Source organism: Bos taurus, chromosome 3, assembly GCF_002263795.3.
Source record: "Bos taurus isolate L1 Dominette 01449 registration number 42190680 breed Hereford chromosome 3, ARS-UCD2.0, whole genome shotgun sequence".
NCBI classification, from domain to species: domain Eukaryota; kingdom Metazoa; phylum Chordata; class Mammalia; order Artiodactyla; family Bovidae; genus Bos; species Bos taurus.
The window spans coordinates 34,920,894-34,935,802 of NC_037330.1; the positions used below are offsets into that span (position 1 = coordinate 34,920,894).

General features: G+C 43.1%; 1 protein-coding gene across 2 annotated transcripts in view; it reads left to right on the forward strand.

Annotated features, from left to right (window-relative positions):
• Window positions 1-1,448: 1,448 nt before the first annotated feature.
• The window catches only part of LOC615258 (solute carrier family 25 (mitochondrial carrier; phosphate carrier), member 24-like), a 92,211-nt gene continuing 78,750 nt past the window's right edge, over window positions 1,449-14,909 (forward strand). For both annotated transcript variants that reach the window (XM_059885054.1, XM_024990049.2), the window contains exon 1: window positions 1,449-2,096. In XM_059885054.1, coding sequence (XP_059741037.1) covers window positions 1,917-2,096 — 180 coding nt within the window. In that variant the 5' untranslated portion in view covers window positions 1,449-1,916. The remainder of the gene's footprint in view (window positions 2,097-14,909) is intronic.

A 14,909-nucleotide genomic window follows, 5' to 3' on the forward strand; every position in this document is an offset into this window, starting at 1 on the left:
CATTCTTTTGTATGAATTCAGTGTTTTTTGGTATTCTATTTTATCTCTTCTATTGGTTTATTAGCTATACTTCCATGTTTTTTTTCAACGGTTGCTCTAGAGTTTCTAGATGCAGTTTTAAATGTATGCTAAGTCGCTTCAGTCATGTCTGACTGTTTGCAACCCTATGGACTGTAGCCTGCCAGGCTCCTCTGTCAATGGGGATTCTCCAGGCAGAATACTGGAGTGGGTTGCCAGGTCCTCCTCCATTTAAATGTATACTACCTCACATATAATGTGAGAACCTTCTAGTAGTATACTTCTATGACCCCTCTCCCATCCTTTTTCCTATTGCTGTCGTGTATTTTACTTCTACATAAGTTCCACAATATATTCTGTTTTTGACAGTTAATTATCTCTTAAAGAAAAAGTGCTTAATATTTACATATGCCTATTACTTATAATATTTTCTAAAAGCTTTATTAATAGCCTTCTGTTTATTAATTCCTAAATCTCATTCATTTAAATAACATGTATTTTATCATTTGTAGTCACATCTCAGTTATCTTTATTTAAATATGCTTTATATCTAATATAAAGCATATGTTTATTAGGTTGAATTTTATTTCTTTACACACCTAGAGCACACTAGATGGTGAGCTGCTATGAGAGCAGATTCAACGTTTTTTACTTTTATATCTTTAACACTTATTAATAACAAATGGTATAAAAACTGATGGAATAAATAACATCTCAAACTGTTATTTTGAAAAATAAGTGAATTTTATTCTGTGGTCTGTGGAATTTTACAAGAAAACTTAACACTGGTGGGCTTGTCATTAGATTATGCCATTGACTTTCAAAGGATATGACTAGGGATTGAGGATGCAAAGCTTCAATGCAACAAATTACAGAACTAGGTTTTTACCTACTCCCTCAACTCTATCTACTGCAATTCTGTAGAGCCTTAACTGTAGATGATTTCAGGCTCTTTTTGTGGGAGGCTGTAAGAGAGTATAAGGAATGGCAGAAATATGCGATGTTCCCGAAGACAAAGTAAAAAGTTAAATACTTCAGAATGGAGGGCGTGGTCAGCAGTGTCTTAAACAGAACTGGGATTAAGTAAAGCAAGCATTTTCGTGTCCTCTGGATTCTGTGACGAGGAAGTTCAGTGAGGTAGATGGTGGTAGCTGAGATGAGACTGCAGTGGATCCAGGAGAAAAGTGGGAGGTGAAAGGAGACAGGTTCTTGGAAACAACCGCAGGTTCCCAGGGAGGGGAAGAGAGAGACATAGACGAAGGCTGCTAGGGGGAGGACTACCTTCTTTAGCTCTACCTCCGCTGGGTCAGCGGGGTCCCGACTGCAAAGCTATGACCTACGCGGTGGCACTGGGCGCTCTCAGCAGAGGTGCAGGTCGAGCAACTCACTGACCCGCTGCCCCAGGTGCACTGAGTTTGCCGGGAAGATCCTGGACGCCGGAGCGCTCTTTAGATGCCGCCCGCGGGGAGCAACGCCTTCCTCCCTCCAAAGGGAGGCGTTCTTTCTCCCTCCAAAGGGAGGCGTTCTTCCTCCCTCCCAAGTTCTCCTCAGCTCGCGGTCGACTTAGGCTTGGAAGGTCCCGGACGCTGCGTTTGGCGCCTCAGCTTCCAACTTCAGAGGGCGGACGCTCCCGCGGAGTCCCGGCCAGGGCCTCCCGCACGAGGCTCTTCAAGCGACGCCCGAGAGCCACTAGCGCGGACCCTCTCGCCTCAGGCGGCTGAGAACCGTGGCGGCTTGAGTCGGGCGGTTGCGGCAGCCCGGCTGACCGCGCGGACCCTGAGCAGCTGCGGCGTCTAGGAAGCGGCAGGTGGCGTGGCTGCCGGCGGGACGCCCTCCCTGGGGCCAGGAGGAGAGGCGGCCTGCGGTCCCCGCCGTCGCGGGGCAGCGCCGGCCGGACCATGCTGCGCTGGCTGCGGGTCTTCGTGCTGCCCGCGGCGACCTGCCACACCGACGAGGAAGACTACTTACACTACAAGAACCTTTTCCAAGACCTGGACCACAACGGGGACGGGGTGGTGGACATCTTGGAGCTCCAAGAGGGCCTGAAAAACTGGAACCCCTCTTTTGCCCGGGAGAAGGTGAGTGGCCCCGCCTGTCCGGAGAGGTGCTGGGCAGAAGGTAAAGATGTTACTGGACCAGGATTCTTGGGTTTCCCTAATCAATAAAAATTAGTAAGAGGTCAGTCAGGAAATTCAGGCAAGGCTTTATTGGGGCCACTGCTGCAACAGGGAATAGTGAAAACAAGTAACAGTTTTCCTTACTCGCTCCCAGAGAAGGGAGCAAGCTGATTCCTGCTATGGGGTTAGGGTAGGAATATGTTCAGGCATCAGGCAGGAGGGGTGGCTTAGGTGGTTTGCCCACCCCATTGGCAGGGGGGCCTGTGCAGTATCTCTGGTTTTGCTCTAGGCTCTTCAGAAGTGGCGGTAGGGTTTTTCATCTTTTTGTACTTTGTCCATAATTTGTCCCAGTGTGCATCCACTTAGTTATTTTTAATCCCTTATATATTTTTTTTTTTTGTATTTTGTTGCTCCAGGAGATGTTTGTCCAGGAAAATGCAAGCACTTCTGCAAAGGGTCCCAGGCCCTAGCCTGTCTCAAATCCAGACTTGCCCTTTCCAGAGATGCTCCCAAGGGTCCTGGGTGGGCATAATTTCCCTGAGCCTCTCAGGAGGGAGAAGGCAGCCCAAGAAAAACACCTTCTCCATCCTCTTAAAGTGAGCACTTTGAACAAACACCAGAGCCTTCTCTTGGGGTTTTTGGAAGATGCTAAGTGGGTTTCTGGTGACTCATTCACCATTTACTGAACTGGCACAGAATTTCACAGGCTTCATTAGCCTTTGCGAATGCAGGAGTCAAAGACATTATCTTTTATGTAGTCATTTACCGCCCACGATTCATGCTTTCAGAGTTTTCTTCTAATGACAAGCACACTGGGGTTCCCAGAGCTGCAATCCCATACCAAAGACCGAGGGGGAGTCAGACCTTGATCCATGGGATTATACTTCAGCTGATTGTTTTAGTACCTTGCCTAAATTACAGATGCCTTTCTTCTCTAGATAAATCTTGACTTGATTATTTAAAAACTGTTTAGGTGGAAGTTTTAGAATACCAAGAGAAAACAATCATTTTATTTCCAGTGCAAAATAGTCTTCTGATATTAACCTATTTGTTCAGCTCTCTACCAGTGAGATATGTGTGTGTGTGTGTGTATGTATTAGAGTTCCAAATGGTTCCCATGGCTCAGAAGTTCCTTGAGTTCTATACTCCAAAAATGTATTGCTCTGGTTTGATTATCTCATCTGAATCCTATATCCTCCCACTCTGCTTAGTCTTTTCAGATTGATGCCAAGAAGCCATCTCCTTGACTTTATTTTTCTTTTGTCCCTGGATCCTGTCTCTTAGGACAGTCTCCGATAAGCCAGAATTCTAGGACCCTGTACCTCAGTCTGTCAAGTGTGTTAGGCTTCTGCTTACCTGAGAAGGGATATCAGAGAATAAACCTTAGAGAGAGGTATGAATCAGAGAGGAGTGGTAGGAATATAGGAACATTAACATGAATACTGCTTTGGTATGTACCCTGTGTCTTTGAAAATGGTATGCCACTCATGAAAGGTATTACCTTTAAGCCCTCACTTGGAAGAACACCACTTACTTGTTCTGTCTGTACAGCAGGCCAGCAGCTTCTGGTTAGTGCTTTATGTGATAGGCCTGATGGGTCCTGTTATCATTATATGGCCCCTTTGGAGTATAATAGGACATTTGGTCCAATGCAGTATACTCTATATACACATGTTGTGAAATCAAACACCCTTGACTGTTGGATTGTCCTGCCAGCTGAGGCTTTGCAGGCAAGTAAGGCAAACGCATACTTAGAGTGTGTCAATTCCTGTGAAGATGAAACACTGTACCTTTCAGGGTAGAATAGCTTCAGGGTAATGGACTTGCTGCTCAGTGGCTGGTAGGTTCCCTGAAAGGATGAGGTTATGTCTGTGCTTCGGTCTCTGATGGCAGTAGGTTGGGCATTTGGAAGCATCAGTAGCGATATTAGGCTTGGAAAGTGGAACCCATACTGATGGATATGCATCCATGAAAGAAAAGAAAGAAAAAAAGTTTAGTCCCTCAGTCGTGTCTGACTCTTTGCGACCCCATGGACTGTAGCCTCCCAACCTCCTCTGTCCATGGGATTTTCCAGGCAAGAGTACTGGAGTGGGGTGCCATTTCCTTCTCCAGAGGATCTTCCCAACCCAGGGATCGAATGCAGGCCTCCCACATTGTAGGCAGACGTTTTACCGTCTGAGCCACCAGGGAAGTCCTATGCATCCGTGCCTCTATGGATGGCGTCTATCTCCACCACCATGGCTGTTCCATCCCTGCGTCTACTGTGTCAGCACTGCTGTTCAGATGTCAGCTGATGAGAGTCTGGCTGACTTCAGCTGGCTGGGTCACTGTATCTGCTTGGTTATTTTATACCTCTTCCACAGTAGCAACTGTACAAAATGAAAATATTTTTACTTTGTTTTCACTCCCATAGATCCATCCTCATGCATATTCCCCAGACCTCTGTGTCTCTGATCTTTTAATCTTTTTCTTGCCAGGCTACTGATCATCCAAACAAGCTACTCATCACTGTCCACAAGTCTCTATACATTGTTATTTCTGTCCACTTCTCTTTCTACATAAAGTGAATGATCAGGTACACAACTTGACATTCTTCTCTCTTTCCCCTTATTGCTGTCTTTCTGGACTGTTCTTGAATGGTATTATAATGCACATCAAGCCATTTTCGATTTGCATTCACATACACTGAAACCCATCCAAGGACCAAGCTCATCTTTTTTCCACCTTTGTTGGCTGGTAGTAATGAACTTCCATGTATTTATAGGAATGAGTTTAAGGAGAGGTGATGGTATAACAGTGGTGAAGCTTGGAGATCTGAACCATTCTTTGTTTTGTTTGCACTCTGGTTCTGCTTGTGCTTGATCTCAGATGTTCTCTTCCATTATGGAGATTGCTCCTGAACTCACCAAAACTTATGACTTGGTGAGTCTGATAGAATCCAACTCGTGATAGTCAACCATGGCTGTGTGTTCATTTTAATTTAATTTTGTTATTATTTTTTAACATCTTTTTTTTATGTTTATGTTTATTTTGGCTGTGCTAGGTCTTCACTGCTGCGTGGGCTTTTCTCTAGTTGCAGCGAGTGGGGCTACGCTCTAGTTGTGGTGCGCAGGCTTCTCGTTGCAGTGGCTTCTCCTGTTGCAGAGCACGGGCTCTAGGGCCCCGGGCTCTGGTAGTTGCAGTTCCTGGGCTCTAGAGCACAGGCTGAATAGTTGTGGTGCCTGGACTCAGTTGCTCTGTGGCATGTGGGCTCCTCCTTCCTGGTCCAGGGATCAAACCCATGTCTCCTGCATTGGCAGGCAAATTCTTCATCACCGAGCCACCAGGGAAGCCCTGGGTAATCATTTAAAGTCTCATATTTAAGGACTCTGTTTCTATCAGGGTCCCGTAGCATGTCAGGAACTGTTGCAGTTTTCTCCTGCAGACTCTCCTTTGGGGGCACACTATAAACTTCTCATAATATCTTTTCATACTTCTGATACTTTCAATACCATAGAGTCTGCTGGTCAGGTGACCCAAGAGGCAGGGCCACTTACTCTATAGCTAGGACATGTTGAAGAGCTCTTGCCCATCATGGTCCCCATAGAATGCTGTTAGCCTTTCCTAGTTCTCAAAAGTGAGTCAGAGCAGTTTTCTCAATTTTGAAATACATTACCTCCAGAACTCAGAAGCCTCAGATGCTGGTTTCCTTCTTAGGGAGGTATGAGATTCAGTCATTTCCCCTTTATTTTGGTGGTGGTGGTGGGACATATCCTGACATACCCCAGACCACTGGTTTTGGAAATACTTAATTGGTGTGGTAGACCCCTGAATCTTTATTGACTTTATTATTTCTCATTCTCTGGAGGCATATTTCTTACCAACTGCTGCTGCTGCTAAGTCGCTTCAGTCGTGTCCAATTCTGTGTGACCCCGTAGATGGCAGCCCACCAGGCTCTGCTGTCCCTGGGATTTTCCAGGCAAGAGTACTGGAGTGGATTGCCGTTGCCTTCTCTGATATCTTACCAAGGCTTCCAACATATTGCTACTTATTGTTTACCAAGTCCATTTAACATGTTTTCATCAATATAGAGGACCAGCATGAAGTTCTATGAATGTGTAGTTGGACCAGATCCCTTTATGACAGAAGGTGGGAGACTTAAATGTATTTATTGCCCATCTGATGTGAATGTCAGCTGCTTCTGGTTATCTTTCTTGGTAAATGGAAAACAGTACATTCGTCAGATCAATGGCCGTATGCTATGTCCTTGAGGCTGTGTTAATCTGCTCTACTAAATACCACATCTGGATCTAGAGCTGCAGTTGACTTGTCTGCTACTTGGTTGAGTTTGAAGTCGTCCACTGTCATCCTCCTCCTACCTAGCTTTTGTAGGACTTATACTAGTGAATTAAGTGGTGGGGACCACCATCCCTGAATTTCTTAGTAAGTCTTTAGGGATAGTACTAATCTCTATTAGGAAGTGATATTGTTTTTTTTCCAATTTTTGAAATTGTGATAAAAATTCATGTATTATAAAATTTAGCATCTAAAACCACTTTTAAGTGTACAGTTCAGTGGTATTAAATCAGTTCAGTTCACTCAGTTGTGTCCGACTCTCTGTGACACCATAGACTGCAGCATGCCAGGCTTCCCTGTCCATCACCAACTCCTGGAGCTTACTCAAACTCATGTCCAATCAAGTTGGTGATGCCATCCAACCATCTCATCCTCTGTAGTCTTTCTCCTCCTGCCTTCAGTCTTTCCCCACATCAGGGTCTTTTCTGATGAGTCAGTTCTTTGCATCAGGTGGCCAAAGTATTGGAGTTTCTGCTTCAGCATCAGTCCTTCCAATGAATATTCAGGACTGATTTCCTTTAGGTTGGACTGGTTGGATCTCCTTGCAGTCTGAGGGACTCTTCAAGCGTCTTCTCCAACACTACCATTCAAAGCATCAATTCTTCGGTGTTCAGCTTTCTTTACAGTCCAATTCTCACATCCATACATGACTACTGGAAAAACTATAACTTTGACTAGACCTTTGTTGGCAAAGTAATGTCTCTGCTTTTAAATATGCTGTCTAGGTTGGTCATAGCTTTTATTCCAAGGAACAAGCGTCTTTTAATTTCGTGGCTGCAGTCACCATCTGCAGTGATTTTGGAGCCCCCCAAAAATAAAGTTTCTCACTGTTTCCATTGTTTCCCCATCTATTTGCCATGAAGTGATGGGACCAGATGCCATGATCTCAGTTTTCTGAATGTTGAATTTTAAGCCAACGTTTTCACTCTCATCTTTCACTTTCATTAAGAGGCTTTTTAGTTCTTCTTCACTTTCTGCAATAGGGTGATGTCATCTGCATAACTGAGGTTATTGATATTTCTCCCAACAGTCTTGATTCTAGCTTGTGTTTCATCCAGCCTGGCATTTCATATGATGTACTTTGCATATGCTAAATAAACAGGGTGACAATATGCAGCCTTGATGTACTCCTTTCCCCATTTGGAACCAGTCTGTTGTTCTATGTTGAGTTCTAACTGTTGCTTCTTGACCTGCATACAGATTTCTCAGGAGGCAGGTAAGGTGGTCTGATATTCCCATCTCTTTAAGAATTTTCCACATTTTGTTGTGATCCACACAGTCAAAGGCTTTGGCGTAGTCAGTGAAGCAGAAGTAGATATTTTTCTGGAGCTCTCTTGCTTTTTCTATGATCCAATTGATATTGGCAATTTGATCTCTGGTTCCTCTGCCTTTACTAAATCCAGCTTGAACATCTGGAAGTTCGCAATTCACGTACTGTTCAAGTCTGATTTGGAGGATTTTGAGGATTACTTTGCTAGCACGTGAGGTGAGTGCAATTTCCTTTCTTTGGTATTGGAATGAAAATCTACCTTTTCTAGTCCTGTGGCCACTGCTGAGTTTTCCAAATTTGCTGGCATATTGAGTGCAGCACTTTCACAGCATCATCTTTTAGATTTGAAATAGCTCAAGTGGAATTCCATCACGTCCACTAACTTTGTTTGTAGTGATGCTTTCTAAGGCCCACTTAACTTTGCATTCCAGGATGTCTGGCTGTAGGTGAGTGATCACACTGTTGCAGAAACCAGTAATTGAGAAACCAAGCAGCACACTCAGAAAGTTGGAGAACTCAGGTTTATTATGCCTGCAGGCCCAGGGGAGTTAACACTCCGAGCTCTGAGCCCCGAACGAAGGGGTTACAGAGTTTCTATAGACAGACTATAGTGGGCAACGTTAGCTGCTAATAGCCTGGTTTAAACTAAGGGATTTCATGAGCGCAGGAACAGCAGTCAAGACAGGAAGGGGATGCCTGACCTTTACAGGGACAGGAAATGTTTAAGCAGGTTTGCAGGGGCTGGGCAATTGCAAAGAGCAGGACAAGGGTGAGTGAGATAAGCTCCAGTTCCTAGTATTGTAAGTCCCCACTTTCTGAGACTACATGACCTATGTGATCCAGACTTTGTAAGGAGCAAGCTGAGTTACAGAGGCAGAATGAGCAGAAGGCTATGTAAATTTTTTTTCCTCTTCAATACCATCGTGGTTATCTGGGTCATGAAGATCTTTTTTGTATAGTTCTGTGTATTCTTGCCACCTCTTCTTAATATCTTCTGCTTCTGTTAGGTCCATACCATTTCTGTCCTTTATTGTGCCCATCTTTGTATGAAATGTTCCCTTGGTAGCTATAATTTTCTTGAAGAGATCTCTAGTCTTTCCCATTCCATTGTTTTCCTGTTACTTTGCATTGTGCATCGATCACTGAGGAAAGCTTTCTTATCTGTCTTTGCTGTTCTTTGGAACTCTGCATTCAAATGGGTATAAAATACATTTTTATATTTTCAGTTCAGTCGCTCAGTTGTGTCCGACTCTTTGAGATCCCATGAGCCGTGCACACCAGGCCTCCCTGTCCATCACCAACTGCCTGAATTCACCCAAACTCATGTCCATTGAGTCGGTGATGCCATCTAACCATCTCATCCTCTGTCATCCCCTTTTCCTCCTGCCCTCAATCTTTCCCAGCATCAGGGTTATTTCAAATGAGTCAGCTCTTCACATCAGGTGGTCAAAGTATTGGAGTTTCAGCTTCAACATCAGTCCTTCCAATGAACACCCAGGACTGATCTCCTTTAGGATGGACTGGTTGGATCTCCTTGCAGTCCAAGGGACTCTCAAGAGTCTTCTCCAACACCACAGTCCAAAAGCATCCATTCTTTGGCACTCAGCTTTCTTTCTAGTCCAATTCTCACATCCATACATGACTACTGAAAAAACCATAGCCTTGATTAGACAGACCTTTGTTGACAAAGTAATGTCTCTGCTTCTTTATATACTCTCTAGGTTGGCCATAACTTTTCTTCCAAGGAGTAAGCATCTTTTAATTTCATGGCTGCAGTCACCATCTGCAGTGATTTTGGAGCCCCCCAAAATAAAGTCACTCAATGTTTCACTGTTTCCCCATCTATTTGCCATGAAGTGATGGGACCAGATGCCATGATCTTAGTTTTCTGATGTTGAGCTTTAAGCCAACTTTTTCACTCTCCTCTTTTGCTTTCATCAAGAGGCTCTTTAGTTCTTTGCTTTCTGCCATGAGGGTGGTGTCATCTGCATATCTGAGGTTATTGATATTTCTCCTGGCAATCTTGATTCCAGCCTATGCTTCCTCCAGCCCAGCGTTTCTCATGATGTACTCTGCATATAAGTTAAATAAGCAGGGTGACAATGTACAGCTTTGATGTACTCCTTTTCCAGTCCGTGGAACCAGTCTGTTGTTCCATGTCCAGTTCTAACTGTTGCTTCCTGACCTGCATACAGGTTTCTACAGAGGCAGGTCAGGTGGTCTGGTATTCTCATCTCTTTCAGAATTTTCCATAGTTTATTGTGATCCACACAGTCAAAGGCTCTGGCATAGTCAATAAAGCAGAAATAGATGTTTTTCTGGAATTCTCTTGCTTTTTCCATGATCCAGCAAATGTTGGCAATTTGATCTCTGTTTCCTCTGCCTTTTCTAAATCCAGCTGAACATCTGGAAGTCCACGGTTCATGTATTGCTGAAGCCTGGCTTGGAGAATTTTGAGCATTACTTTACTAGCATGTGAGATGAGTGCAATTGTGCGGTAGTTTGAGCATTCTTTGTCATTGCCTTTCTTTGGGATTGGAATGAAAACTGACCTTTTCCAGCCCTGTGGCCGCTGCTGAGTTTTCCAACTTTGCTGACATATTGAGTGCAGCACTTTCACAGCATCATCTTTTAGCATTTGAAATAGCTCAACTGGAATTCCATCACTTCCACTAGCTTTGTCCGTGTTTGTATTTAATTTTTATATTGAATACATTTAATATTTAATTATATTAAATGCATTTAATAATAATATTCATTTATGCAGTTATCACCACTATCCATCTCAGGAACTCTTTCACCTTTAAAATGGAAATTCTATACCCATTAAACAGTAACTCCTCATTCCCTCCTTCTTCCTGGCCTTGAAAGTCACCATTCTATTTTTTGTCCCTATGATTCTGACGACTCTGTGTATCTCATGGAAGTGGAATCATACAATGTTTGTCTTTGTGTGACTGACTGACTTCACTTAGGATAATATCCTCACCATCCATCCACATATGTTCCCTGGTGGCTCAGCTGGTAAAGAATCTGCCTGCAAAGTGGTAGACCTGGATTTGATTCCTGGGTTGGGAAGATCCTCTGGAAAAGGGAACAGCTACCCACTCCAGTATTCTGGCCTACAGAATTCCATGGACTGTATTTGTGGGGTCGCAAAGAGTCGGACACAACTGAGTGACTTTCACTTCACTTCCCTCCATGTTGTAGCATATGTTAGAATCTTTCCTTTTTAAGGCTGATTAATATTCCATGGTATGTATATACCCCATTTTTGGCATTGTATTATTCTCAGCCTTTCATTGTTTTTCTCTAGTGCAGTGATGCTTCCATCAACATCCATCCAATTATATAGTTTTTATAATTAGCCAGTGCATTCTCTTCCCATCCCAGTTAATCATCTACCACCAGAGATGGTGTTTCATGTGCAGTCAGCTTCCTAAGACCATTTGTGGTACCAGCTGCCATAGGTTGTATTCCATGAGAACTGCCTCTACTACTCAGATTCATTCTTGAGAAGTTTATTGGGAAGTGCTCCTAGGGACAGTACCTGAGAGGGCTGGTGGAAGCAGGACTGGACAGAAGGAGAAGTTGAACTGTGATGGAATTACAACAGAGGTTTCAGACAATTCAAGAGGAACTCTGAATCTTAAGAGTTCCTTGGGAGCCAATGTGAGTCAAATATCTCAAGGAGGGAGTTATTACATAGGCCCTTAAGAATTGTCGTATCTTGGGGCTTTCCTGGTTGCCCAGTGGTTATGAATCCACCATGCAGTATGGGGACTGTGGGTTTGATCCCTGGTCAGGGAACTAAGATTCTACATGCTGTGGAGCAACTAAGCCTGTGCACTGCAACTAGAGAGTCTAAAAGATCAAAGATCTCTCGCAGCCAAATAAAGAAACAAATAAATATTTAAAAAAAAGAGTTGTCCCATCTTGAGGCAGGAAGACCAGGCCTTTGTTACCTGTCCCCTGCCTCCTTCACTCCCTCCCCATTTTTGAACGTGGGTTGCTCCTAGGGAATGACTTTAGGCAAGGTGAATCTTTTCAGCCCAGGGTGACATAAAGAGAGGGACTCAACTGAGAGCTGTCTGTTAATACTGACAGCTACTGTCAGTCCTGAGGGGGATTGGTGGGCAGTGCACTATAGAATATACTACAGTGATAAATTTTGAAAGTAATGCTGATAGGATTCATTGGTTAATTGGATTTGTACTGTGAGGTATAAGAGGAAGTCAAGAATGACTCCAGTATTTTCAATTTGAAAAAATGAATGGATAATGGTTTTATCCATTTTTAGCTGTTTGCTAAAATGAGGCAGAATTGGAGAGTAGTGAGGTAGGATAAGTGGTTAATAAAGAGTTCTTAGTGTGGACATTGGAGGTTTCTTTTAAACATCCAAGTGGATATATCTAATAGTAGTTTTGTATTTGAGCCTGAATCTCTGAGGAGATGTCAGGGTTAGAGATGTATATCATCAGCATTATATATGCAAAGCTTTAATATTGGATGAGATCCCCTAGAAGGTGTATATAGAGAAGTGGTCTGAGGACTGAGCACTGGATCACTGTAACATTTTGAGATCAGGAAGAGCCAATGTACAACTCTGAAAAGCAGCACTTAATAAAGTGAAAGGAAATCAGGAGTGTGTGAGCTCTTGGGAGCCAATGTGAGTCAAATATCTCAAGGAGGGAGTTATTACATAGGACCAAGAGGTCTGCTAAGAGGTCTTATAAGGTGAAGACTGATTTTAACTAAGGGATTTGTCAAGATGGAGGAAGTTTGTAACCTCGAGCAATTTCATGTAGGTGTGTACCTTGTTGTTGGTTGTATCTCTGAGGAATGTGTGAGGACCAGGATGCTATGATAGACATGCTAGACATCAGGAGCGGGGTACAACACAGAGAGCACTCCAAGCTGGGGCTTTGGTCCCTATATTATATCCTTCTCTGATGAGGAAAGCTGTGCTGGATTATACAGTTTGTTTTTTTTTTTCTGCTTCAAATGCTGAACGACCAACAAATAGTTGACATTGAGTTCTTCGGTAACTTCTCATGTAGTTGTAAGAAGATGAGCTTCAATGATCCTCTCAGTTGGTCACTGTCAACTTCCAATGGCCAGCCACTGTGTTCCTCATCTTTAAGGCTCTCATCTCCTTTGCAAACTTCTTGAACCACCACTGCGCTGTATGTTCATTAGCAATTCCTGGGCCAAATGCATTGTTGATGTTGCAAGTTGTTTCTGCTGCCTTATGACTCATTTTGAACTCTTAATAAGAAAATGGTTTGAATTTGCTTTTTGTCTAATATCATTTCCCTGGTCTGAAATGAACATAAAATAGGCACCAGAATCATACAACTGAGCGACCAGCACTTTCACTTTTTCTTTTTTTTTTCACTTTTTCAATAATAAAATATAGAACAATTATAACAATATACTGTAATAAAAGTTATGAGAATGCGATTGTTAATTATTGTGCTTAGTCGCTCAGTCATGTCCAACTTTTTGTGACCCCACAGACTGTAGCCTGCTGGGTTCCTCTGTCCATGAGGATTCTCCAGGCAAGAATACTGGAGTAGGTTGCCATGCCCTCCTCCAGGGGATCTTCCCAAGCCAGGGATCGAACCAGGTCTCCTGCATTGCAGGTGGATTCTTTACCACCTGAGCCACCAGGGAAGCCCTGCTAAGAGAGATGCAAATCAAAGCTATAATAAGGTATCACCTCATACCAGTCAGAATGACCATCATCAAAAAGTCTATAAATAATAAATACTGGAAAGAGTGTGGAGAAAAGGGAACCATCCTACACTGTTAAATTGGTGGACTACTATATAAAACAGTACAACGTTTCCTTAAAAAACTAAAAATAGAGTTATGATATGATCCAGCAACCCCACTCCAGGGCATATATCTGGGAAAGACAAAAACTCTAATTTGAAAAGACATATGCACCTCAGTGTTCATGGAAGAACTATTTACAAAAGCTAGAACATGGAAGTAACCTTAGTGTCAATCAACAGATGAATGGATAAAGAGGATATGGTACATATATAATGGAATATTACTCAAACACAAAATGAATGAAATACGCCATTTGCAACAACATAGATGGACCATGGGGTTCCCCATGTCTCAATGGTAAAGAATCCGCCTGCAGTGCAGGAAAAGCAGAAGATGCGGATTTGATCCCTGGGTTGGAAAGATCCCCTGGAGGAGGAAATAGCAACCCACTCCAGTATTCTTGCCTGGGAAATCCCATGGACAGAGGAGCCTGGCAGGCTACGTCCATGAGGTCACTAAAGAGTTGGACACAACTGAGCAACTGAGGACAGCACAGATGGACCTAGAGATTATCATACTAAGTGAAGTAAGTTATTATCATACTAAGCAGAGAAAAAACAAATATTATGTGGTATCACTTATATATGGAATCTAAAAATAATAATACAGGTGAACTTATTTGGAAAACAGAAGCAGACTCACAGACAGAAAACAAACTTATGGCTACCAAAGGGGAAAATTTGGGGGCGGGGGTGGATAGATTAGGAGTATGGGATTAAAGCCTTTGACTGTGTGGATCACAATAAACTGGAAAATTCTGAAAGAGATGGGAATACCAGACCACCTGACCTGCCTTTTGAGAAATTTGTATGCAGGTCAGGAAGCAACAGTTAGAACTGGACATGGAACAGACTGGTTCCAAATAGGAAAAGGAGTACATCAAGGCTGTATATTGTCACCCTACTTATTTAACTTATATGCAGAGTACATCATGAGAAATGCTGGGCTGGAAGAAGCACAAGCTGGAATCAAGATTGCCGGGAGAAATATCAATAACTTCAGATATGCAGATGACACCACCCTTATGGCAGAAAGTGAAGAGGAACTAAAAAGCCTCTTGATGAAGGTGAAAGAGGAGAGTGAAAAAGTTGGCTTAAAACTCAACATTCAGAAAACGAAGATCATGGCATCTGATGCCATGATGGGGAAACAGTGGAAACAGTGTCAGACTTTATTTTTTTGGGCTCCAAAATCTCTGCAGATGGTGACTGCAGCCATGTAAAAGACGCTTACTCCTTGGAAGAAAAGTTATGACCAACCTAGACAGCATATTGAAAAGCAGAGACATTACTTTTCCAACAAAGGTCCGTCTAGTCAAGGCTATGGTT